Source organism: Aptenodytes forsteri, unplaced genomic scaffold, assembly GCF_000699145.1.
Source record: "Aptenodytes forsteri isolate BGI_AS27 unplaced genomic scaffold, ASM69914v1 Scaffold73, whole genome shotgun sequence".
NCBI lineage: Eukaryota > Metazoa > Chordata > Aves > Sphenisciformes > Spheniscidae > Aptenodytes > Aptenodytes forsteri.
The window spans coordinates 702,319-728,594 of record NW_008796215.1 but is presented as its reverse complement, the minus strand read 5'-3'; the positions used below and the strand labels follow the sequence as shown (position 1 = coordinate 728,594).

The window sequence follows — 26,276 nt, the reverse complement described above, 5'->3', positions numbered from 1 at the left end:
CGCCCATGCTGCGTGCATTGGTGTAGATGCACTTGAGCTGGGCTATTGATTTTGCCACCCATTATATGGCATGGTAAGTCATCCTTCACATGGACTTTACTTAATTATTACTTAATTATTATTATTACTTAATTTATACAGTTCCTTTTCTATTATATTCTCATTATATTTTTAAAAGAAAAAAAGGAAGACCATTTTCTGTTTTGTGTTAGATAGGAGTAATGTTTTAAATCCTAAATTTTGATTTGTACTGAAATAAATTGGCTAGATAGAGATAATGAAAACAATTTAAAATGTTTATTAAGGTGATGAAAACAAAAAAGTACTATAGAGAATTACCTTTAAGCATTATAATAAACATCAGCTTTCTGTCTAATTCCTTGTGAGTTATCATTTACAAAGCTGGAAAGAATGGCATTTATTATTGCTTCCTGTTTCCTGTAGCATGCATAGTGGAATTGCATGTCTGATTTTCAAGGGTTCTGTTTCTGAATCCCTGTTTTGCCAATCAAATAATTTAGACTGGTTAGACTTTTACTTCTGTAGAAACCTCAAACTTATATGATAAGCATTAGTGCTATTTTCTTTTTAGTTATCATCTTACAATATTAAGGTACCACACTTACCTGAACGCATCTGAAAACCTACTTTACAGTAATACCTGAAGCAAAATACGTAGCGGTGGATAGCTGTTCTTATCCCAGCGGAGCTCACAGTTCAGAGTAAACAGAGAGGAGCCATTATCTTTGCAAGCTCATCCCCCAAAAAATTTTAAAAATACATCTATCTAGATGATCTTTTTCCCTTCCATTTCACAGTACTGATTTACAAAAAGCCCACAGCCTTAATTGTTTCTGTAGTAACTAAACTTACACATGAAGTGCCTGGGCTGCCGCTGTAAACTCTCTCACCAAGGTAGCTACTGTTTCAGCGTATTAGAGATGTACCATTTGCTACCCATCACTTAAACAAGGTCTGAAGGGAGACTAAGAGTTCAACTAAATAACTTTCATACCTGTAGCTGACAGAAATAGTTAAAAATAACCTAAGAACAGAATGTAATCACACAAATTCCTGAGATGAGCATAACACAGAATAGCCCTGTGCAGATTTGGTTTTCTGCTTTATAGAAAACAGCAACTATAAAGTATGTGTACTTTGACTAACTCCAGTAACTACGCAGTAATTATACTGTAACAGTAAGTAATTGGTAGAGAACTTTTAAAAGTGCTAATAGGTGTCAGAAACCTATGCAGGGGGAGGATGCTAAAGAAATGGAGTTGTCATTAAGTGATGGAGAGAAATGGAGAAATTAGCTAGAGGTGGTGGTGAAGGAAAGTCAGGTGAGATGATCATGGTTTCCAGTGAATGTCCAAGGCCTGTGCTAGGTGCACTGTCCTCCCTGAATGACCCCTAAAGGGATGCAAGAGGAGTAGGAGCAATAGCTGTCATCCAGGTGATATCCCTGTCCCAGTTCTGGCAGTGGACAAGAGCCATCGGAGAGCCTTTGCCACTGCTGCACAGTATGCTCAGCCTTGCAAGTAGATACTGACTGAGCCATGGTGGGCTTGCTGAGGGAGCTGTGCCCAGGCTGGTGGGGAGGAGAGGTGATGGCCGTCTTGCAGGGTCATCTGTTGCTTCCTCTTCTTGGGGGGACCTCAGCCATGGTGACATGTCGTGACAGTGGCTACCCCTCCAGCTCATCCAAAACCAGCAGCTTGTCTTGGGGTGAGTTGTCTTAGATGGGCTGCAGGGCTGCTGCTGTTTGGAGGAGGGAAGCTCGTTTGTCCCTTGTGGTTTTCCCCACCTTGCTCCTCCTCCTCTGTGTGTCCTTTCTCCTCTCCCACAGTCACCCCATCTGACTCATAGCTGCCAGAAACCCTTGCTGAGCAGGAAGGGACACCAAGATCCCTGTGGCGGTCTCCCACCACCACTGGAGGCCTTTCTTGTAACAGTCTGGAAATGGCTTCAGTTAGACCACTGGTGACATCAGGAGGCCGTTACGATTTCATGCATGGCTTGGTCCCCACCCCGAGGGGCGGGACATAGCTGGTTCTACCGCAAGCGAGGTTGTGGAGTGGAGGTTGCCCCACTATGGAAGGGCAGGGGGCCGATGGGCTGAGGGCTGCTTTCCTGGGGACTGTTCCTGTGGGCCATGTTCCTTGCCAGAGAGAAAGGCTGCTCCTGTGTCATGGGAAGTGCTGTTGGCCTTCCCATGCAGGTCATCTGCTCCAGGCCTGGCCTCATCCTGGGGACCCTCTAACAGAGTCACTCCTTGCTGTTGCTGCCTGTAGACACTGGGGAGCCCAAACTGGGGCCCAGCCCTCCCAGCACAGTCTCACTAGTGCTGAGCAGAGGAGAGGGCTTACTTCCCTCAACCTGCTGGCCATGCTTGAATGCCTTGGCAAGCATTGAAATATTAACTATAAACATGCTAACTTAGCTGCTTGATATTGTTGAAGTAAAGACTCCTATTCTTTTGTCTGCAAAAGTGTATAGATTTTTGCGTTATGTAATGTTTGATTATCCAGTTTTATTAAAAAGGGTCATATGCTGAATTTGGACTCTATGTTGTTTTCAAGAAACAACCACATAAAAAAGATGGGGATTTTATCCTTTTTTTTTAAAAAACCCCTAACCTTTCTGGTAAGAAGTTTGTTTGCTTCAGTTTCTCTTGCATCATGCTTTCCCTTTGACTTCAGATATTAAGCAGGATTTTTTTGTATCTTCAAATCCAATTTTAGGCTTGAACAAAGTCAGCTGTTGTCTGTGTGGCAGCTGAGAAACAACTGTCTCTCTTTGCCTGTGTTAGCATGTACATGCACTTGACTTGCAGTATGTGAATGACTGGACCAAGCATATCAGTTATGTGAATGAGAATTGTTTTCAGTGTTCATTATCCTCTGTTCAGTGTTCCTGGGGATCCTGAGGCAGTCTAAAAATCTGAAGCATTCCTACGAGAGGAAAAGGAAAGCTGAAGGACCCTTGTGTGTCCATTGATATTAGCATTCTCCAGTTTTCCCTGGTTCTAGTTGTGGTTTGAATGTGCTGCATAAAGAATATTGGCTCAGTCTACCTTCCATCTGAGACAAACAGGTATTCTGGGTATTTCCATACACAAGTAGTTCTTTGCAAGTGCTAAACCTGAATCTGTGTTGTAGGTAGCTTTGTCTCCAGTCTTGTACCAGTCCCTGTCTCTTGGACAGACCTTGGACCTATGTTACAGTCATGTCCCTTGCTGTTCTTGCCTGGGCTTCTTGAATGGATGCTGGACCTGCCTCCCTATCTCACCTTGTGTGACAAATCACTGAAGGGCTGATGGAGTTGGTTGCTCTTGCCACCTCAGCCCTCCTTAGGTATTGCAAATCTGCATCCTGGTGAGTTAGGGGATGGCCTTGCCTGTGCTGTTGTCACCCTTGCTGCCTGACGTTAATGGAGCAGCGTCACTCTCACTGCTCCCTGACAGCCAATTACTTTGTTAGGAAGCATAAAATATCAGTTACCTTAATGACTCTGGTAACTTTCAGCTTTTTATTAGTAAAAGGTGAATCGCATTTGGAATTCAAAACTGGCACCATTTTATTTAGGCTACTAAAAATTTAGTGTTAATGGATATCGTATGTAAATAATTAATCAATATGATTATACTGACTTCTAAGTAGTGAATTTGGCCCGAAGAGCATGCTTCATTTCTTATATCTGCTGTACCTGATCTAGACTTACTGTTCTGGCCTTTGGGGCTTGGATGTGAGGAACTAATTCATGTCCTATTTCTATTCACGGAAGTTTTAGTCACTAGTGTTTATTGTTGTGATGGTTTGTAGAGTGAATGCCGCAAAGCTCCTCAACACGAGTCACTATGTTATCAGGAACTTTGGGGATAAATCTGTCTTTCTCTCTCTTTCTACTTATTGGAGCAGAAAATGTTCACAGAGGAGTTGATCCAGTGGTAATTAAACTGAATCCCATAATCAAGAGAATTGGAGCACTATTCAGCTTTGCTGGAGGAGAAAAACATACTTTCTTGCCTTTTGGAAAACCCAAAGTAATATTCTAGGACGGGCAAAATCAAAGTTCATCCTTCCTATACCATCAACACTGCAAGCTGTTTGCAAGATTTGCATTGCATCATTGTGATTGGGTTTCATTTGTAACGGATGTTGAAGGACATTGTGGCATACATAAAGTATGATGTCCTGTGTCATGAGACCCGGCCCCATTCGGTTAGGGGTTCCCATTTTCACAGTCAGCATTGCCCAAGCCACGCAGCGCCGTGCCGAGCCCAGCAACTGCCCCAATTACATGGGGTGGCCACGGCCATCCTGGCTGTCTGGGGCTGGACACGGGGGTCTCTTGGTGCAGCTCACAGGACAGGTCTCTGCTTTCCACACAGAGGGGGCTGCGCAGGGGGCAGTCCTTAGGCATCCTCCAACTTGTTCCTGTCCCCCCAGTGTGCTGGTGCCCCCCACCCTTGTGGAATTCCCCCAGACCATACATGTTTGTGCTTGTTCAGCTACCTTGTAAAGCGGGGGGCGCTGAACCTGCCTTCTACTTGTGTTAATGAACTTTCTATTCACATTTAAATATTAATTATTCATTTCATTAGCTCTTAGCATGTTTTATACACTATATGCCTATGCTTTTTCTGATATATGTTATATATAATTTATTTATCTACATGTGTGTATATATGCTATATAAACAGATATAAATATATATACTCTATAGTGTGTGTATATATATAAAGTGCATCTATGAGTAAGTAACATATCATGCCTATTTGTATCTTCCCTTATATCTATATTTATATGTATATTTATATTTAGTTTCTATGTTCTATATTCCATATTTTATAGTGTTGTATCGGGTTTTGGTGTCCAGGTGCTGGCAGGGGAGACTGCAGGGGTGGTCTCTGTGGGGAGAGGCCGGGGCTGCCCCATGCCAGACACAGCTGGTTCCAGCCAGCTCCAATGGACCGGCTGCAGGGCACAGCTGAGCCCCTCAGCCACGGGTGGGGTGCCTCTGGGAAAACACATTTAGGAAAGGCCGAAAACACATTTAGGAAAGGCCAAAAACACAGCATAGGCTGTGAGGCAAGAGGGGAAAAAAAGTGTGAGAAACAAGCCCTGCAAGCACCAAGGTGAGAGGAGCAGGAAGAGGGGGACGAGGTGCTCCAAGTTCCAGAGCAGAAATTCCCCTGCAGCCTCTGGAGAGATCACGCTGGAGCAGGTTTATTCTGAAGGACTGCAGCCTGTGGAAGGACCCACACTGGAGCAGGGGAACAGTGTGAGGAGGAGGAAGGAGGGGCAGAGACAAAGTGTTATGGACTGATGACAACCCCCCCATTCCCCATCCCCCTGCACTGCTCGGGGCACGTGTGAGGGAGGAAGGTAGAGGAGCTGGGAATGAAGGAGAGGAGTTAAGCCTGGGAAAGGAAGGGGGGGGAGGTGTTTTAGTTTTCTCTTTTCCTCACTATCCAAATCTATTTTAACTGCCAATAATTTAAGCTAATTTTCCCCAAGTATATCATAGGCAGGAGCGTCCTGCTTTGGTGCCTTTCTGATGTAGACAGGAAGGGGCAAGTGGTCCTATCAGCCACTCACAGGGCAGTCTGTGAAAAAGCTGTGTACGGTGTTTTACAAAACAGCAACCCCTGGGGGCAGAAATAGGTGAAGGGAACAGACGAGGTGACTGGAAGATGTACAGGATTTTGGGGCAAGTGGAACACATGGCGGGCAGTAGGGGCAGGGCTTCCCCCGCCATTAGGGCAGTGGCATCTGTCCCAGCTCATGCTGGGTCAGGGTTGTCCTCATGCTGCTTTTGCCCTCTGCCAAGCTCCCTCTGGTCTGTCACCTCTGTGCTGTGCCCTGGGGACCCATCTGTGTGCACCACCCCAGGTGTAGTCTGGCAAAAGGAAACCATCACTGCCCTTCACATGCTGTCAGGGCTACAGGGGAGGCAGCCCAAGATACGGGCAGTCTTCATCCGATGTGGGTTTGGGCCTGCCCCATACTATGTGCAGGACTTGACATTTGTTCATGTTGTGTTTTGTGAGATTTCTGCAGGCTTGTTCCTTAGCCTGTCCAGGCACCTCTAACCAGTGGCTCTGCCCTCAGGTTTATTGACTGAACCCCTGGTTTGGTGTCATGTGTGGACTCGATGAGGTGCATTTCATTTCCTCTTCTGGAACACTGATAAAAATGTTGACCAGGGCAAGTCCCTGAATAGAATCCTAAGGAATTCATCTTGTCACTGGTCTCTAGGTTGAACATGAATTTTTCCCCTTCCTGATAAGCTCTTCCTCCTATATTTTTCATGTAAAAACTACCAAAAGCACACTAGGTGTAGTTAGTTTGTTTATTTCTGTTTGCTGAAATCTCACAATTTTAATAGTACAGCCACCAGGGCTGTTAGTCTGTCATTTGCCGTTTGCTTTGAAGTTCTTGAACTAGCCTTGTCAGTAGTGTTTATCTTCTTCAGAAGGGTTTCTCATTGGAAAAATGTCTCGTCATATGCAGGACTGTTAAGGTTTTAATTGCTGGTTTGGGAGCTCAGGAGTTTAGATACAGCCTCTTGGCATGGAATCAGAGGAAAGGACAGCTGGAAGAGCTGGTACACAAGAGGGAATGTTTCTGGCTGTTAGTGGAAGAAATTTCAGTTTTCTTACTTTTCTCTTGTTTTCTGCATGACCTTAAGAGGTGGTGAAAACTGTAGTGCAAACATATCAGAAGTCTGTCTTTTTGGTCTGTCCATCAGAGTTCTTCATACATCATTTATTTTCACCAGTTGTTTAAATGTTTAACATGTTACCAGTGGTGGAAAGATGGCCGAGACATTGTACACGTCAAAGTAATGGGTATTCTGCCAGCATTTAAGCATTTAATCAACTAGGATTCAACTGTACATTTTGTTTTCCAATTCTTATGACTTTTCAATTTTGCTTTTTTAAACTATTTTTTGGGGCAGGAGTATATATTTTGAGACTTCCGAATTTTTTTCTTGATCTGAATGGTGATACTAGAAATACTGTGGTAGTAGCCATTTCTTCTGTATTTATGTATGCTTTGAATTTATGGAATGCATTTAATGGAACATTTTTCATTAAAGTTACTGTTCCTCACTCCAGTCGTATGTCTAATTCTGCTTTAATTAATGCATTATCAATTATGATACCTTTCTACTGCAGCACATAAGCTATATAGCAATCAGTGGAACATGAAACATTCACTATGACAAGCTTCTGTGGGAAATTATGCTTGATAATGTGAGTTTTACCGATTGATTTAACTGTGTTCAGCCTTCCTGTCATTTTTATTCCATGTTTCTTAAAAGTTACTGAATGCAAAATGATGATATTCACTTGACTAGGAAGAATTAACTGATTAAACACAACGTACTGGTGATGCAAAAAGTTCTGTGAATGAGAGAGCTAAAACTAGATTTAGATTTACAGTTCAACTTGATGAGTCACTAAACACTGTTTTCTTTTTACAGATTTCTCTTGGTGCTGATTTGTTTAATATTCAGTGTACTATCTACTATAGAACATTATTCTGAATTTGCCACTGGAACCCTTTTCTGGATGGTAAGTGAACTTTTTTGGGAAAGACTCTAATCAGTTTGACTAAATTGCTTTAGGTGAACAGGGAAGATAACTGTTAAAAATCCTCATGCGAAGCATGCTACCAGGTTATTTAAAATAGTACCTGCTTTCATTAAAGGAAGGTCATAGTTCAATGGGGATGATTATTTTCTAGATCTGTAAACTATGAGGGTACTTGATAGATTAACAGTTTTTATAAATTTGCTTTTCATAAGATATGAAACTGTACCCTGTAGCTCTTATAGTGGACAACTGGTGTTCATCAGTCTTATGCAGTGTGGAACAGGATATTCTACAGGCAGGAATGCATTTTTAAAACAAATCTCTTCTAAGTCTTACAGTAAAAAATTGGCCAAGAACCATGCTCTTCAGAAGTATCTGAATCTTGGGGGTAGGTGATTTCTGTCAGACTAGTCTGCCAGTATATAGAACAGGAAGGAAGAGCTTCTATCACACTTCTATGCATCAATGATTTGGCTTTGAAGTTGGTGCTTTTTAACTGTTGCGGCTGTTAGCAATCCACTAGGGTGTCAGGTTCTTGAGCATACATTAAGTTTCGTACTTGGTGTTTTGCAAAAGCATAAAGACATTGTGTTGCTTATCTAATATCCTTTTCTTGGTATTAGGATCTTAAGTAGTAATTTAAACAACAGGTGCTGTGATAGAAAAATCTGCTCACTTGGAGGTGTACAGAGGTTGCTTATTGTTTTCACAGCAGCCAGGAAACAATTTTTTAATCGCTGGACTGAGTGGCTAATTTACAGATGAAATGTACCTGAACTGTGTTACCAGTCCTGAGCTATTAAGTCTCTTAAAAATGTGAAATCACATCCAGCAACCATGTATAAACTGTTGCAACATACATACAATATTTTTAAGTGTTAATTTGAAGTAGGTGGGAAATAAAAATACAAATAATTTGCATGAGGACTCCAGGCAATGCTCCTCCTCTGTTCCCCCCTGCCCCTCTTCACCTGTAGAAAGTTAAGAATGGAGATGAAACATTCTTGATACAAATGGAGTAAATCACTTTTAAACAGCTGCTCACAATATCTGTATTTTAGCCACTCAAATCCTTTGATGTCAATGTGTGATAATCTCAGTATTCTTATTGTAATTTTTTTTTTGCTAAGTGGTGACTTTTAATGTGATGGATTTTGGTTTTCCATCTGGTTTGACAATAAAAATCAGTTACTTGTTTTCCTATGGGTTAGACTACATTAGTGTATGCAGCCTTTGCATGCAATTGACTAAGCCATCATTAGGATCCCTGAGTTATTTTGGGATTTTGATTAATGTTAATCCTGTAACAAATGTTGCTTGGCCTTTAAGCCATATTCAGTGTCAAACAAAGTGCAGCATTCTGCCAATCATATGTAGCCTTCTCATACTCACTGAAAGATGTAGAGTGATTATAGGTCAGTATAACTACCCAAAACAGTAATACTGGCAAGGATTCAATGCTTAGCTGATTGTTTTTGTGTAGATGGTATGTGCATGTGCAGACACATATTGTTGAACAAAAAATGACTAGATGAAGACAGATGTGTGGTTCACATAGTGCCCACATAGCATTGCTAGCTATTTTTAAGTGATGTTATCATCTAACAAATGAATCATGCATAGTCAGTGGCAGGGCTGGAACAATTTCTTGGCCACCTTGTGTTACAACCGTACCCCGGAGGATACCTCTTTGAGTTTATTTTCCTCCCTGCTGTTTCCTCAGCCTGCTTCCTAGAAACGGCCAGCACAGAGGTTAGCTGTTCTGCTGGCTACTGTAGATTCACTTGCCTAGAAAGCATTTGTCTTAAAACTGTGAGTCTTAGAGTTTGCTCTGAAATAAATTCACTTTAATTACAACACTTGAAAGATTGCTTTTGGAGCTAATTAAATTAGTTCTTTTTCATAGAGTTGTGAGGTTTCTTGTTTCTAGTAGCTAAATGGTTAGACTCCTGCTTGGAGTACTTCTCCCCACCTTTACCTGAAGGAATTTCAAACTGCATCTCCCATTTTACCCAGGAGAGTGCTAACCCCACAGAAGCCTGGAGATCATTGCTCTCTACTCTGTTGTAGGTCATTACTCTGATCTACTTCATATCATAGGTGACTGTTCGTGTAACCAGAGAGAGTTTCTCTCACCAAAATATGAAAACACATGCCTATGTATTCTGCCTTCCGTGCCGCTCTGCTCTCTTGTGAAGGTGTTTGAGAACAGTGGAGACTGCCAGTATGATGAGAAACAAAATTGGACCAAAGCATCTATTGGATCAAGTTCAAAATGAAATTGATTTGTTTCTCTCCCGATCAAAGGAACCTGTAGTTCTTTGTATAGCCCTGTTAGTCAGTAGCAAATAAGTACTAATATGTGATGCTTGTGGTATTTTCCCAATTGTGGAAAAACTGCTTTTCATTATATTGAGGTAGATTAACAGTTGGGAAGGATCAGCTTCAAAATGGTAATGTTGAAAGTTGGTAAGGCCTGACAAGAAGGATAGCATCTGATACTTGTAGACACTTAAATGTTTTTATATTTTCTTAGAGAGGGTGAGATGATGTGCCAAATACAATTTTAGATAATATGTGTCACTGGGGTAAGATATGGCACATTAGTAACAGATGTAACTGCAGATGTGTCCTAAGCCACTAAAGTCTTGTGTTTTAAAGACTTAATTTTGTAACGTTTTTAATACATCTGGGTGGTGTAAGATAATTTCTTGTCAAGTGTGAAACCTATCATCATTCAGACAAGCTATGTGAATATACCAAGGAGGGAATACCATATCAAGAAGGCCCTCCAAAGCAGTGTTTGTAGTTTGAATGGAAAAAGGGGGCTGAAGAAGCAGTTGCTGGAACTTAAAGTAAAAAAAGCCCCAAACCATTACTCTCCTCCCTCCACCCCACAAGCATATGTTTTCAAGTCTCTGAAAATTCAGGTGAATTCTGGAGGAAGGAAATATGACTCTTTGGCCCTGCATTTGAATGTTAAGACCAATCTGTCATCTTTGAGACTATTGAAGATGTTGCATAGCCACAGCTTCCGATACAGGCTGACGCTATGCCTCCCCAAATGCTGTAAATTGCTGTATTTGATGGCCTTGCTTGGGCTTAAAGGAAACTTCTGTTCTTTGCATTTATGAAGAAAAGACAGTATGTAAATCTCCATCTGATCATCATTGTGGTAAAATTGGTTTACTTCCGTGGTAGTAGGACTGGTGAAATTGCTTGTATTGAACTTGGCAAATGCTGTCATTTGAAGGAGGTTTTTGTTCTCGTACTACCAAATATTTTGTGTATTCACTGCCACTCTTGGGAGGGTTTTTGCCAGCTCTGTCTGAGATAATCTAATTTAATTTTTCCATATGCATACATTGTATGATCTTTGTTAATTCCTGGTTGTTTTTTTTTTTTCTCCTCTGACTATTTAGCAAGCCAGCAAATGAGGGCAGTGACAGTGGCATTGGTACAATGAATCATGCTGATAAACACCAACAGAATAGATAGTGAAGAACATAATTCCTCCTGAATTTTTTTTATACTTGCAGAGAGAAGCTTAGAGTTTCAAGTAGTGTTTAAAATGGATCACAAGACTCCTAGATAGAACAACAATGTATATGTTATTTCACAATCCACAAAGCTTACATGCACTTGCAGGTTTTTTTATTCAGATTGCTACATGTAGTGTGGTGTGAAAAGGAATCTCTAGTTTCCCCTGCTTTCCTTGGTCCTGGATCTGTACTGTTGGGAGCTTTTTCACTTGTCTATTCATCAGTATTTGGGATCTGCTGCATGAGAAAGTTCTTGTACAATGTCTGGGGAAACAAGCGCAATGGAACAGGCCACAGTTGTGAATAAAGTGTTTGCAACACTTAAGGCCATACTACATTACTATCTGCCTTCTAAACTTGCACTGCCTGCCCCTCTCTTCAGCTCCTGCAGACGTTGGAATTTTCCAAGCAGGAAGGGCAAATAGGGTTTTCCAAAATAATTGAGGCCACTCTAGTTACAGATCGCGTAATGGGAGGGAATAGCATCTCCACTTGTCATAGTATGCAAATGCTGGATCACACAGAACTCTGGAACCATGTGCCTTGGTGGTTTCTTTATTTCATACAGTCAGAGAATAATTCATGTTAGAGGGGACCTCAGGAGGTCTCTAGTGCAACCTCCTGCTCAAAACAGGGTCAGGGATGAGATCAGACCAGGTTGCTCAGGGCATTACCCCATCGGGTCTTGAAAACCTCCCAGGATGGAGACTATGTAGCTTTTCAGGGCAGCCTGTTCCAATGCCTGACCATCCCTCATGGTGAAGAAGGTTTTCCTTATACCCAGTATGAACCTCCCTTGTTTCAATTCTAGTTTGTTGTCTTTCATCCTTCTGCCATGGTCTGTTTTCTTTCATCTTCCTGCCATGCACTGCTGTTAAGAACCTGGCTCCATCTTCTCAATAACTTCCTTGTATGTATTGAGAGACAGCTCAGAGGTCCCCCATGCATTCATTTCTCCAGGCTGAACAAGTCCAGTTCCCTCAGCCTCTCCTCATAGGGCATGTGGTCCAACACCCTGACAACCTTGATGGCCCTATGCGGAACTTGCTCTGGTTTATCAAAGTCTTTCTTGTAGTGGTGGAATAAAACAGGTGCAGTATTCTAGGTGCAATCTAATGAGTGCTAAGTAAAGGGCGATAATCACTTCCCTTGTTCTCCTGTTGTTAGCTTTCATCACTTCCTTGCATGTGGAGGAGGTTGTCTTTAAAGACCTGCTAGCTATCCTGAGCTTGTTGACCCTTCAGAGCTGTCTCCCATGGGATCCCACCTATCAGTTCCCTGAATAACTGGAAGTTTGCTCTCCTGAAGTGTAGGGTCTGTACTGCATTCAGGAGCTTGAATTACATTATTTCTTGGATGCTACATCCAAGGCATTGTCATTGATTATTATATCCCCAACTAATTTTTCCTTGTATATCTGAACACCAGATCCAGCTGTGTTTCATTCCCAATTGCCAACTCAATACCTGTATCTAAAAGTTACTCCTGAAACACTCCAGAAATCTCTCAGATTGCTTGCATCTTACTGTGTTGCTCTTCGAACAGGTGCTAGCTGAATTAAAGTCCTCTAAGAACCAGGGCATGATCTAGTAACTTTCTTGAGTTGTTTAAAGAAGACTTTGTCTGCCTTCTTATCCTGATCACGTGGTCTGTGACAAACTTTCACCATGATGTCACCTTTAGTGGCCTGTTGTCAGATCTGATTTGGTGCACTAAGTGCTTAACATCTGATTTCTGGGAGAAGTCTGTCATGCCTCTTTTAAGTCCCCTGTCTGATGTCCCTGTGCATTTCTTCCAGTATCTCATGCCCTAAATATTGGAGCAGGTACACTCTTAAGAAATCCTCCATTTCAATCATCAGAACAAATGGGTAAAACTGAGCAGCATACTTAGCCAGAAGAGCAGTGTGAGGGATGACTACGGGCAGTTCTGTAGCTGGGACTGCTGAAAAGAGAGAACTTACTCTATTGTATTCTAAAAACAAGTTTCTGAAATAATCCTGCCCAGGATGGTGTTTATGAACTTGAGATACAGCCTCACAAATTATCATGCCATGCCTGAGTACAAGCAGGTGGGTAACCAGGGTGTATGATATGTTCTGAGAGTAACAATTTGAGGGTAGGGGAGAGAATGTGGCTTTCTTGCCTTTTTGTGGACTACATGGTAAAGCCTGTTCCCAACAGGCATATGAGCATCAGAATTTTGGAACTAGTTTAAAATTCCTTTTAAAAAATAGATTAATAGTTTCAGTAAAAACAGGGAAGAAAAAACCTATTAAATAGCTGTCTCTTTTTTCCCCCCCTACTTAATTACTCTCTAGACACTTTTGGCGCTCATGGAGATACTTGTCAGGGTTCACTTGCCTTTTTAATAGCTTCTTCCAAATACAAGTCAAGAACAGTGATTATGGGATTTCCTGCAGTCAATACTTAATCTTGAGTCAACACTGTTCACTTTCTGTCTTTGATAGAATTGACTCGTAATTATCACTTGTGTTTATCTGCTACCTTCCCAATGGTTTTCATAAGTGCTTCTTAAATACCGTGTGACTGAGTGTAGAATGAGTTTGTGATTCCTGCCTAATCTGCAGAGCTGCATCCGCATGCACTTTTCTGACACAAACCTGGCTTTTGAAGTGTTCATCCTGAAGAAGGCAAAAACTGACAGCTGTCATCTTGTTCCATCATCCTTACCTGTTGCTTGTTACTCTTTTTTTAACATAAAATTCTTTCAAAATGCATATTCTGAGAAATTAAGAGAACAGGCATAGTATTGTTTCTTTTTAATTGGAAACCCTACCTGCTTGAAGTAATTTCACACTTCAGTTCTTCACTGATATATTTACAGATGGTTAAATAATTAATAAATAATTAAAAGAAGAAAAAGTTAGTCTTTAAATACTAGAGTTGGTTTTAACCTACTTGTTCTTAAAATAAATATATGCACTTTTATCATTACCTTGGATTGCTGTCACAGGTCAACTCTATTTCCATTGACCATATTTCTCAGAGTTCTAACCACTTTACTTCTTTTTGCTTGCACTTGTTGAAATTTTCCCTGTGAGTTCAATAGATCAATCAAATCGGTGCTGATTGCTTATGATGTCTTTCATTACAAAAATTCTGCTTGCTTAACTGTTCTTTTTGACTTTCAATATTTGTAAATTGTATGTAAGTCTTCCTTTTATACTCCTTGTTCTAAGAATGATCCTCTAAAATCTTATTTACTGTAGTGTTTAAAGTTATGCTTCTTCTTCAGCCACTTTCTTCTCTGGGAGGTCATCAAACTTACATGGACATGTCTGCTTCCTGATGTATAAAGCTTTCTTTCAGGTGTGTGCATGTTATACTACAAATTTATATATTTTCACTAGTTAGTATTGTTGGGTGGTTGTTAAAAGCAAAGAATGTCTTGAGCTATTCTCGAAGAGTTGTTGATGTATTAGCACGGACTTTTTGCATGACCATAGGCAAACCTTGAAGTTGTCTGAGTCCAAGATCACAGTAGCTAAGTGACTGAGATTAAAAATAAAAGTGTTTAGGAGTATTTTTACTTAAAGTTCCCATGGAAAATATTGGTTTTATTTAAAATTATGCCAGAAAGGCGTAAAACCCTTCACATGCTTATGTCCATCTGTTTTTTCAGGCTTCATTCATTCTGTCACTTTTAGGTAACGTTTTATCTTTCCACTTTGTCTCAAATTTTAATTCCCTAATCTATACAGTTATAATTTTATCTTACTCTAAGATTATTCTATTGAAAAATTATTTTTAAAAAGTTGCCAAAGCCTTTGATATAGGCTTTTGCCTATACAGCAGGAGGCTGTAATGTTTTCTTAATGATCTAGTAGTTTGTGTGTCAGTTTTGATTTGTAAATGGCATCTAGATCTTTAAGAATATGGCATTAAAAAACAAACTATAAAATGGGCCAGGTGTAATTCTTCCTTTGAGGATTAATCTGATTGTTTTCATGGTTAGAGGTCATATATTTTTCTACCAGGAGAGGTCACCATGGTAGTTTACAAAAGACAGATTTTTATTTTTTTTATTGTAAAAGACCTTGCAAAAAGAAAGTTTCTTAGGTCGTGGGAGTAATTTCACTAATTGTGCTGTTCTAAAAACAAGAACAAAATATTACTTTTCTCATACACATGAGGTTTTTACACACTATGAGTAACAGAACACAATAAATCATCAATTTGTATAATGACAGTGTTGTAGGTGAAGGGGAAGTGTTTCACTGTTTCAATATCTTGATGTTAATTACTTTTTTAATTTAAGAATACCAAGAGTACCAAGAGTGTTCTTGACTTTGAGAAAATAGAATGTTTTTTCTATAAAGCATATTGATTCAACTTTGTTAATTTAATTTCTACTTGTATGCCATGATGTATTTAATGTCGTGGTCATTGCAATTGGAATGAAGGAGGGATAGGAAATACTGTTTATCTTAATGCGCTTTCCAATTCAGACCACATAATCCAAATGTGAAATCACTGCAACATTTTCAGGCTACATGGTAACGGCAAAACTGCATAGGAATTGATATACTGGATTGGACCAAAAGCTTAGTTATTTCAGCATTGTGTCTCTGATAGTGGTCTGTTTTCAATGCAAAAAAAGACGACTTTGTTACAAAACTATTATATATTAAAATAGGTAAAGCGCTTCTGAGTCTTTTCTTTTGCTTTCACCAGGGGTCACTAGATTCTAGTCATATTCTCCTGATGGGTGGTTTCCTACTGTAGTTTTCTCAGGCTTATGGGATAAGACTTTAAAGAGCATGTGCTGTTCCAGAAGCTTTCTGCAGCAGAGCCACAAACAAGGTGGATAGTCTTAGTGTTCAGCTGGGATCACCTTCCCTGTTTCAGCAGGGCTGGATCCTGGATTTCAGTGGTTTTTCTAGATGAGCTCAGCTCCCGTGGTATCTCTTCCTTTGGGAGACAGACTTTACGCATTCGCTTTCCTCTGACGTGTTTCTTTGCTGGAAAAAGCAACAGCATATCTTCCAAACACATTAACACCTGTAGTTCATAGTGGTACAGTACTAGAGGGTACACAATACCCTTAAAGACTCTGTTTTCAGGGTTCTCACTTGTTGTCTCTATTGTAGGCCTTCACTGCCCTCTCACGTTGCTTGGGTTGCTAGCAATCCTCATGTAGTGACTACATTTAGCATGTAGCTTTTATTAACATCCCTCTGTTTGCAAATTCTGTTGGCGAAAAGGCTGAGATGTAAGATTAGGAGCTCCCACATCAGCTGCTGCTTAAGCTTTTTGGGAGAGAGGCTCATGCTCTGGCTGTATTTAGGAATCAGGGCTTAAGGGGAGGATCTCATGAAAGAGTTCCAGGCTGCAGATGGGTGATATTGTTCTGTGTCTTTCCTGAAGTCACTGCTCAGTTTTGGCTTTATGTAATGATTTCTTCTGCATCATATGACATGAACACATCCTCCTGCTGTATATATAAGCTAGGCTTCTCGGAGTAAGCAAACTTCAGAGTACCAAGTTATACTTGGCTTACTTAAGCCAGCTAAGGCATGTGTGTATTTAACTGCTCTGTTTCTGAACTGGACCTCAGGATGGCTTTTCTTTTTTGAAAGTAGTGAGTTGATGACACCATTTTCAAAGTGTGTGTTTTTAAAAGAGGACACACTCTTCCTGTCTACATTGGAGGAACTCTCCCGTTCCTTTATTTTTGTCTCTGCTTTTGTCCCTTCTCCCATTTAAGCTGTGTAGTCATGTCATAAAATTCTGTGTCATCTTTAATCTGTTAGCAGAGTAGAAGCAAGGCTGCATGGAATATAAGCTTAATTTAGTCTTCTCTATAATTTATGGTGAAGTGTATGTATTTTAATAAGTTTGAGGGCATTTTCTCCATCCCATCAAAGCAATCAGCATTAGAAAGTAAAAATGTTGGCATTTTTATCCATTTCCTGTTTTTGTGCCAATTTATAACTCTAAATCTGTGCTTCGCCGCATGGCATTAGCACTTAGGGCCTTCTCCAGGTCTGTTTATTTTAAAGTGATATGTTGATAGTCTAATACATGAAGTTCACAGGTACTCCTCCTGCTGGCCTCACCAGATCATTTCTTACAGATGATAATGGATTTCTTACAGATTATGGCATGCAGAGTAGGTCCCATAATATTTAGTGGCATTTTGTGATATTTGTGTAGTGTATATTGCCTGTGTAACAGTAGTTGTTAATGAGGTGTCCAATCCCTTAAAGGCACTGACAGGTAAACTGCTTCAGTAGAAAAATACACTATGTTTTTTATACTATGAAAGAGTCAGACTATGTTAGTGTAGAATACATCTGAATAAAAATAACCACATGACTCAAAAGCTTTGCTCTGTTCTTTTATTCCTTGTAAACCTGTAAGAAAGAAAACAAGAGGGAGAATCCCTGTTTCTTTCTGAGCTTCTTGTTGGTCTGTGGGAAGATGAAAAAATAGATCAGGAATATTATATTATTACAATATAAAACATTATTAAAATAGATATGGAATATTGTTTCATACGTTAAACATATTAGGAAAAAATTGAGTCCACTAGTCTTTCAACACATTCCATAGGCTTAAGTTATCTGCTAAGTGATCTTGCTGAGTTGCCATAGTCTTTCTGGAATCAAATGTAACTGTCAAGCTTCTCGATGTGAATTATAATACAATTATTCTTGTGGGTTATATTACCTTGTGGGTTGCCCTAATGCAGTACAGAACATGTTCTGTTGGATGATTGCTGTGTGCTTTTCAACTGTCTAAAATAGACATCATTGTGCAGTAAGTATGGCTGAGATGAATTAACAAAGGGCCAACTCATAATGCCCTTAGTTGAATTTTACTCACTTCTTACTCTAGCTCGATAGAGTTTTCTGTGCAAAGTGATTTCAGAATGTGGCCCAAGAGACTAGAGAAACATTTCTTACTTGGGAGTGAGAGGAAGGTGGAGAGGTACATGCAGGATTTTTCCAATTCCTCTCCTTGAAATTTGGAGACCCTCCCAAATCAAAAGGTTAAGAAACATGGATATGATTATTTACAATTCCGAAGTGGATATTCACATTGGATAGATTCCACTCCAGTAGCAAAGCTAAATCCTTCCCCTCCTACCAGAGGTGGTCCCTTCAGGTCACACTTCAAGACATGCTGTTGGGGAACTGGTAGGCTCCTGTGGGGTACTGGCGGATCTATAGAGAAATGAAGAACTTCAGGCACTAACTTCTTGAATCTTCTTGATTCGTTATTTGATTGTGTTTGCCTTAGCGGTATCTTTCTGAATTAAGCAATTCTAGAAAAAAGTCCTGCTCAAAAATAATAGGGACTGTAGTTAATTTTGTTTGTAGAAAAATTGTTGCCTGCCTAAATAGAATTAAAAAGTAAATCTTCCTCTCCGACTCACCCAACTCACTTGAATGGTAGTTGTCACAGGTAATGTGACTAGAGCACCATGTGCTCCTGTCATTAGCATGCAACTTCATTCTGTACAGGAAATAGCAATTGTCGATAAACTGAAAGATAAAGATATTCCTGGTGTGAAGTCAGCAAATTCAGCATACTTATCAGGCGTGGAAACATTTTTTTAAACAAATCTATTTGTATCCAAACTACAGACTTTTAAACATTAAGTGCATTGGTTTCATCTAAGAGATGTAAGTCTGAATAAGCTAATGACACCATAGGGCACTTAGCAGCGTTTGGCATCTTTTCTTCCATATATTGGATATTATACTTTCACATATGACGTCTGTCATCTTTATAAGAGCAAGCATGATGGTAGGAAGTAAGTATTTTCAGTATCAGTAGGTTTTCATAGCATTTGAGTAACTATTAAGCTAAACAAGTTACTAAATTGACATTTTCAACTCTAAGGACTGGAAAACCTTGAAGACAGGTTATCAGATTAAATTTTGGACATAAGTACACGTGTGCAAACATTTGGACTATTAAACCTCTATGCCTGCTTCTGAGGCTTCATTGTTCTGAGCTGCCATTCCTTGATTGAATCTTCGTGAGCACACACTATTCATTTAGCCATCCCACTTCCTCCTTTTACCCGAGCACCTAAATATTCCAATAAAAAAAGTGAAGAGAGCCTTGTGTGTGCTCTCCACCTAAAACACAGCTGCAGCTGAGAAAATACTCGTCTTTTTCATGTGTGCACTTTAATCACTCCAGCCGAACTCCTTCCCTTCTCCTGCTTCCCCCGCACCGTTATCCATAACGGTACTGGAACATATTGTAAATTCCAGGCTGTATATTTCATTTACACACGCTCCTGTATAAAATGTTGATTTTCTGTGTTAATGTGAGCATTTTTTTATTTGGTCATCAGTGACATTCTTGGGTAAAAGTTGATGGCTTTTCCACAAGAGTTTCTTATTTGGCTGATTTGAATTAGATACGGATGGAAGTTATTTGCGTGCATATACTTTGCATTCACTTTAAGCTTATTTTTTTAATATTCTTCATAAAATTAATAAAATGGAGTTACACTAAGAATAGCATAAACATGATTGTGAATTATTTTATAATTTATTTTGTGGGGGGAAAAGACTGACTTTTGCAGTGGCTGGACTTAAGAAAAAGAAAAAAATACAAAGATGAAATTAGTTTAAGGGCTTCCACCTGACTGGGCAAAGAACATTATAGGTGTGTGTTTTGGTTTTTTTTCCTCAGACAACAGGGACAAGCACAGAATAATGGAACGCTGCTACTGACTTCAGCAGAGATATTAGATAGTACAAGCCCAGTTTAAAATCTGTAGTTATATTATATGTCAGTTCTTTACAGTGGATAGGCAGTTACTGCATGTTAAATGCTTTCCCTAGTATTACTGTGGCAATTCAAATTGCCAAGAGTATCCTTTACCACTAACAAAACAGGAAGAGGCTAACATGTGAGTGTGAAGAATCTGGTCTGTGCTGTTGTTTCCTTACTCTCTGCTCCACTTCCTGGGAGATAATTTGAGTTGCAGCGCTGCCTGAAGACCCTCTCCACTGGTACATTTGTCAATACAGTGTGCCTCTGGCTGTGCCTCGGGAGCAGGTTCAGTGCCCCAGACGAAGGGCGGTGCTCTGTGTTTTTCCACACCTGTCTCGTGATCCTTCAATGGGTCGTGGCAAATGTCCTGGCAGTTTATGGCAGCTGTTCTGTTCAAAGGATATGCAGCTTTGCTTTCCCTTTCTTTCCTCATAGGAGTTCAGAGAAGGGTTGCTGAGAAAAATGGAAGGCTGACTCAAAGCTGATTGCTAGATAGAGTAGCCAAGGGTATTTATTAGCTCTATTTTGATCAAGCCTGGTGTGGCTTTTATTTTTTGAGGTAATGGTTTGTTCCTACTTGTTATTTTTGGTTTTGATTTCATTAGAGGAGTTCATCCCTGGCTTTCTGTTGATGCCAAATGGCTTTCCAGGTTTATGAAATCTGCTGAGAATCCTCCATCATGTATTTCTTCCTTCACTACTTGCAGGAGAAGGGGAAAAAATACTGCTGGGAGCCTAAATAAAAATGTGTTGTGGGATCCTTGTGAGCATAATCCCATTTTGAAAGCAAGGGTTCTGGAGAATTTCAGAAAGCTGGAGAAAGATCTCAAACTGATATACAGATGGAGGTCAATCATCAGGAGCATATTTGGCATACTATTTAATTTGCAGACTTTTTTTGCAGATTTTTTCCGGTTCATGTTTTGCCCACAACAACTCCTCACCATCTTTTGTTGCCATTTCGGTGAGAAAAGTATTTTTTCTGACTTTTCAGAAAATTGCTGAGTTTTTTTTTTCTTTACCAGAAGGTAAATGTGAGGCAATAAATTTAAGGTTCTGAAAAGTGTTTATGTGTATAGGAGGAAAAGCAGGCAGGTTAGGGCTTTTTTGAAGGTGAATTTAGTGGGGTGAAGCTTGATCAGCCTTGACAGCCCTGGAAATGGATGTCTTCTATCTTTCATTAGAAGTATACAAAACAACAGTGTAAGTTTCATAATCTTCCTCCTTCTTTTTTTTTTTTTTTTTTTTTTTTTTTTTTTTTTTTTTTTTTTTTTTTTTTTTTTTTTTTTTTTTTTTTTTTTTTTTTTTTTTTTTTTTTTTTTTTTTTTTTTTTTTTTTTTTTTTTTTTTTTTTTTTTTTTTTTTTTTTTTTTTTTTTTTTTTTTTTTTTTTTTTTTTTTTTTTTTTTTTTTTTTTTTTTTTTTTTTTTTTTTTTATTTCTGGAGGGACCACCTATAGAGCTGTGATATTTGTCCAGTTTCCATGCTCTTTTGGTCTTTGGCCTGTCTGAGTCTGCCAACAAATGTGTTAATTGCTGTGGTTTTGGTAATGTGGACACCTGTCCAGGACAAAATGAACTGAGATCAGTAATTAATTTCAAATTTATTAAATATGTAGGTTCCTCCTTCTTCCTCCTTCCTGTCAACAATTTATTTTTCCTTTCCATAGACTGTGCAACCTTGTTGACTTCAGCAGCGTTTCCTGGACTTAACCAAGATGGCTTCTTGTTGGTAGCTGAAATAAAATCATAGGTTCTGGAATTTGCCTTGAGAATAAAATACCCTTAGGCCAGATATAGTTTTAATTTCAGCTTTTAAAAGTATCCTCAGAGGATCATCAAGGAGTAACCTAAATCTAAGAAATTTTTGCTTCCTCAGCACCTATCTGCTTGTCTCCTTTCTACGCATTTTTTTACCTAACTGACCCAGTGATTCTAATATGCAGTTTCTGTAGAAATGATTCTTCCACTGCCATCAGTGTTGTCTGTTAGGACCGACATTGAATAAACTGCCACTGAGTGGCAGAAGCATGCCTTTGATGCAGTGGGATGGCACGTTTGTTTTCAATTGAATTGGTATGGATATCTTCCCTTGTCAAAGGGCAAGTTACCAACATTGTCGACAAAATCATATAAGCTATGCTTTCCAATTGTGTTTCTTCCTCTAAGACTGCGAACACATGTGTTTCTGAGGTGGATCTGAGCCATTTTAGTCTGCAGATAAGGATGTGGAAGTGTTTGCTTTAGAAATGCTCCTTCAGCTCAAGCTTTGGTACTAGCTTTCTGCCTAATTACAGAAAGAAGTGTTCATGACTTCATGGTCTACTGCAAAGCTTCAGTGCTATTCCTCCAGCAGGTCTATTAGGTCCATATAGACAGTGTTCTGCTTCCTTTGGTGGAAATAAGAGATCTTTAATAAGAGACTTGAAAACAAATGGTACTGAGTGGTGATACCAGGAACCTGCTAAAAATATAGACAATTTAATAAGTGAGAGAGCATTTTGCGAGATTCCTGAAATGCAAGAATTGTTTTCCTTTGAAGATTGTTCTTGAATTTTGTTTTGACTATTATGTTTGAATAAATGTTTGCATTTAGATTTCCGACAGAGCACAAACTTAGAAGCATTACTTGTAGAAGCTCTAGATAATACGTTAATTAAAAAAATCAAACTTGTGGAGCTAATTTGCTGTGTATTTTCTTGTGCTTCTGCCTTGAAACTGTGCTGTAGACTTCCTTAGCTTTCTACTAATCCTTGGTTTTAGTCAGGCTGAAGGTGCCATGAAAACAGAGGAAGACTGTACATATTTTCTTGGTTCTCGTTCCAGGCAAAACAAGGAGGTAGAAGTGAATACAGAAATGTTAACCTAACTTTGTTAAAAATCAAAATTAATGTGAAGTTTTGCATATTAGTGTAGAGTTTTTCTTCTCTGTTTTTCAGCTTTGAAATATTTTGTTCTCTTTTCAACCATTCGAATGTCAGTTTTAAAGACATGTTGGTATTGTTATTCAGTGAAAATTGTGATTTAAGTGTGTTCACTATTTGGGTGCTTTAGAATTCCCCAGGTGCAGATTGCAAGCATGTTTAAGTTAAAATACAAATATTTTCCAAAGCTGTAATTTATGTAGTAGGTGTTTGGTGACTGAGTTACTGGATACAGTTTGGGTTGGAACAAAGCCTAGAAGCTGTATTTTGGTTGTGCTAGCATATTGCAATGGCGGAGGAAAACAAGGAAGGAAGGAACAAAGATCTCAACAAATCTGTCCATGTTATGATCTTTACTAATCTGCTTTCTTTAGCAGTATCTCAAAGTATACTGATCCTTGGTTATGCACGAGTGCTTTACAATATAGTGCTATAGAGGGAAGCAATATTAAAATATAGATCATTCATTTATTATATATACTGTATATATACTGCTTGCGTCAGTCGCCGAGGCAAGCAGCTCCGGTACTGGCACAATCTGCAGCAGAGCGCTCTAGCGTGGTGCACAGCAGGGGTCCTGAACCAGGGGAACCTCAGGGGGAGCCAAGAGACCTGCCAGGAGCCCGCAGCTCGTGCGACAGTGGCTGATGGGACCTGGGCAGCGCTGAGCCGTGTCTGTCGTGTCATTCCCCCCCCCGCCCCGAAAGAAACCCCTAGGGAGCACTAGCGACCAGGGCGGGCAAACAGGGCATGGCGCGGCAGTTTGCGTGCAGGAAGGGTGCTGTAGCTCTGCTGGCTCAACCGGGGAGCAATGGTATCCACCTGGCAGAAGGCTGTGTCCTCTCTAAACTCTGCACCTGCCACGACTGATGCAGCTTCCCACACAGAGCTCCGATGGGAACATGCTGCCACCCAAGTGTCAGGCTGCAGGGCGTGCCCAATATGCAGACCGGACCCACTTCTTAGGGAAGTCTGCTGCCTCCCTGGAGCCTGGGTTAAAGATGTGAAGAGAAAGCTTCCTTCCCTGGTACAGCCCTCAGATTATTATCCATTATTGATTTTTCATGTAGGCAACGATGAAGTTGCAACGAGAAGTCCAAGGGCAATCAAGAGACACTTCAGGGCCCTGGGACGACTGGTTAAGAGATCAGGTGCACAAGTATTGTTCTCCTCTATCCTTCCAGTTGCAGGGAATGATGAAGGAAGAAACAGGAAGAGCCAGCAGATCGATACCTGGCTTTGAGTCTGGTGTCACTGGCAAAATTTTGGGTTTTTTGATCATGGGTCTGTCTACACAGCACCAGGCTTGCTGGCAATAGATGGGGTACACCTGTCTCAAAGGGGGAAAAGGATCTTTGCACAGGAGTTAGCAGGGCTCATCGAAAGAGCTTTAAACTAGATTTGAAGGGGGAAAGGGATAAAACCAGACTTGGTAGAGATAAGCCTGGGGGTGGCACGCCAATGTTTGAGGGACGGTGTGCTAGCGAGGTCCTTCAGTCTGCTCCACAATGTGCTGAGTACACTGGAACACATTTGAAAGGTGTGCATACTAATGTGCGCAGCATGAGGAATAAACAGGAGGACCTAGAAGCTTTGGCCCAGTCCCAGAGCTACAACATCATTGGCATAAGCGAAACGTGGTGGGATGAGTTGTGTGACTGGGGTGTCATCATGGACGGTTATAGGATCTTCAGGAGGGATAGGCAGGGCAGGCGAGGTGCGGGGTGGTGATGTATGTAAGGGAGGGGTTGGATTGTATGCCGCTTGCAGTTGGTGATGACACAGTTGAGAGCCTCTGGGTAAGGATGACGGGGAAAGCAAATAAAGCGGGTGTTGCTGTGGAAGTCTACTATTGACCACCCAGCCAGGATGATGACATCAATGAATTATTCTACAAGAAATTAAGGGATATCTGTAGATCAGCTGCCCTTGTGATTTTAACTTCCCAGACATCGACTGGGAATATCATACAGTGGACACAAACAGGTCAAGGAAATTTCTGAAGCATGTTGAAGATAAGATAAATTCTTGGTGCAGGTAGCTGACTAGGAAATGTGCCCTCCTAGCTTTGTTTTTTGTAAACGGAGAGGGACTTGTGGGCGAAGTGGTGATCGGTGGCTGTCTTGGTCACAGTGAACACAAAGTAGTTGAGTTTCAAAAGTTGGTGATAGGAGAAAAACTGCCAGCAAAACTTCGATCCTAGATATGGGGAGAACAGACTTCGGGCTGCTGAAGGAGCTGGTTAGTAAGGTCCCCTGGGAATCTGCTTTTGAAGGTATTGGGATCCATGAATGCTGGTCACTTTTGAAGAGCCATCTCTTAAGAGCACAGGAGCAGGCAATTCCAAAGTGTCGGAAGTTAAGCAAGTGGGACAGAAGGCTGGCTTGGCTGAGCAGGGATCTTCTAGAACTTAGGTGGAAAAGGAAAGTGTATGGACATTGGAAGCAAGGACAGGCGACACGGGAGGACTACAGAGATGCTGTTTGCCACAGTAGGGAGAAAATTCTTGTGGCCAAAGCTCCATTAGAATTCAAGCTGGCCAGCACTGTGAAGGACAACAAAAGAGTTTTTTTAAATATGTTAATAGCAAAAGGAGAATCAGAGATAGCATTGGGCTGTTGCTTGATGAGGTCGGTCACCTCACAAATAGGGATGTAGACAAAGTGGAGACATTTAATGTGGCCTTCACCTCTGTCTTCAACACCGATGATGGGCCCTGGGAACCCCTGAGCCCTGTGTTGGAAGATCGTGACTGGGGGGATGAAAAACTCCCAGCCAACCCTGAACTTGTTCAAGACTTGCTGCTTCAGCTGAATGCGCATAAATCTGAGGCCTGATGGGATTCATCCCAGAGTACTGAAAGAGCTGGCCGATGTCATCGCAGGACCTCTCTCCATTATTTTTCAATGGTCTTGAGTGTCTGAAGAGGTCTCAGTTGACTGGAAGCCAGCAAATGTTGTTGCAATTTTCAAGAAAGGTAAGAAGGAAGACCCTGGTAACTACAGGCCTGTCAGTCTCACTTCAGTGCCTGGTAAAATTATGGAGAAGGTTATTCTGGGAGTTACCGAAAAACACTTGAGAGACAACGCAGTCATTGGTCATAGCTAGCATGGGTTCACGAGGGGAAAGTCCTGCTTAACCAACTTAATTTCCTTTTATGACAAGGTCACCCATAGTTGACCAAGGGAAGTCAGTAGTTGTGGTGGTTCTGGATTTTAGCAAAGCTTTTGATACTGTCTCTCATAGTATCCTTCTGGATAAGCTGTCCAGCACACAGCTAGACAAGTTCATAATAGGTTGGGTGAGCAATTGGCTGATGGGTCAGGCTAAAAGGGTTATAGTAAATGGGGGTTACATCAGGCTGGCGGCCAGTCACCAGTGGGAGTTCCCGGGCTCAATTTTTAGGGCCAGTGCTCTTTAATGTTTTTATAAATGATCTGGA

At 40.6% G+C, this 26,276-nt stretch overlaps 1 protein-coding gene across 1 annotated transcript in view; it reads left to right on the top strand.

Annotated features, from left to right (window-relative positions):
• The window catches only part of LOC103906561 (potassium voltage-gated channel subfamily KQT member 1), a 540,744-nt gene that overhangs the window by 26,252 nt on the left and 488,216 nt on the right, over positions 1-26,276 (top strand). The window contains exon 2 of the mRNA XM_009288490.1: positions 7,495-7,585. Within this exon, the coding sequence (XP_009286765.1) occupies positions 7,495-7,585 (91 nt within the window). The remainder of the gene's footprint in view (positions 1-7,494; positions 7,586-26,276) is intronic.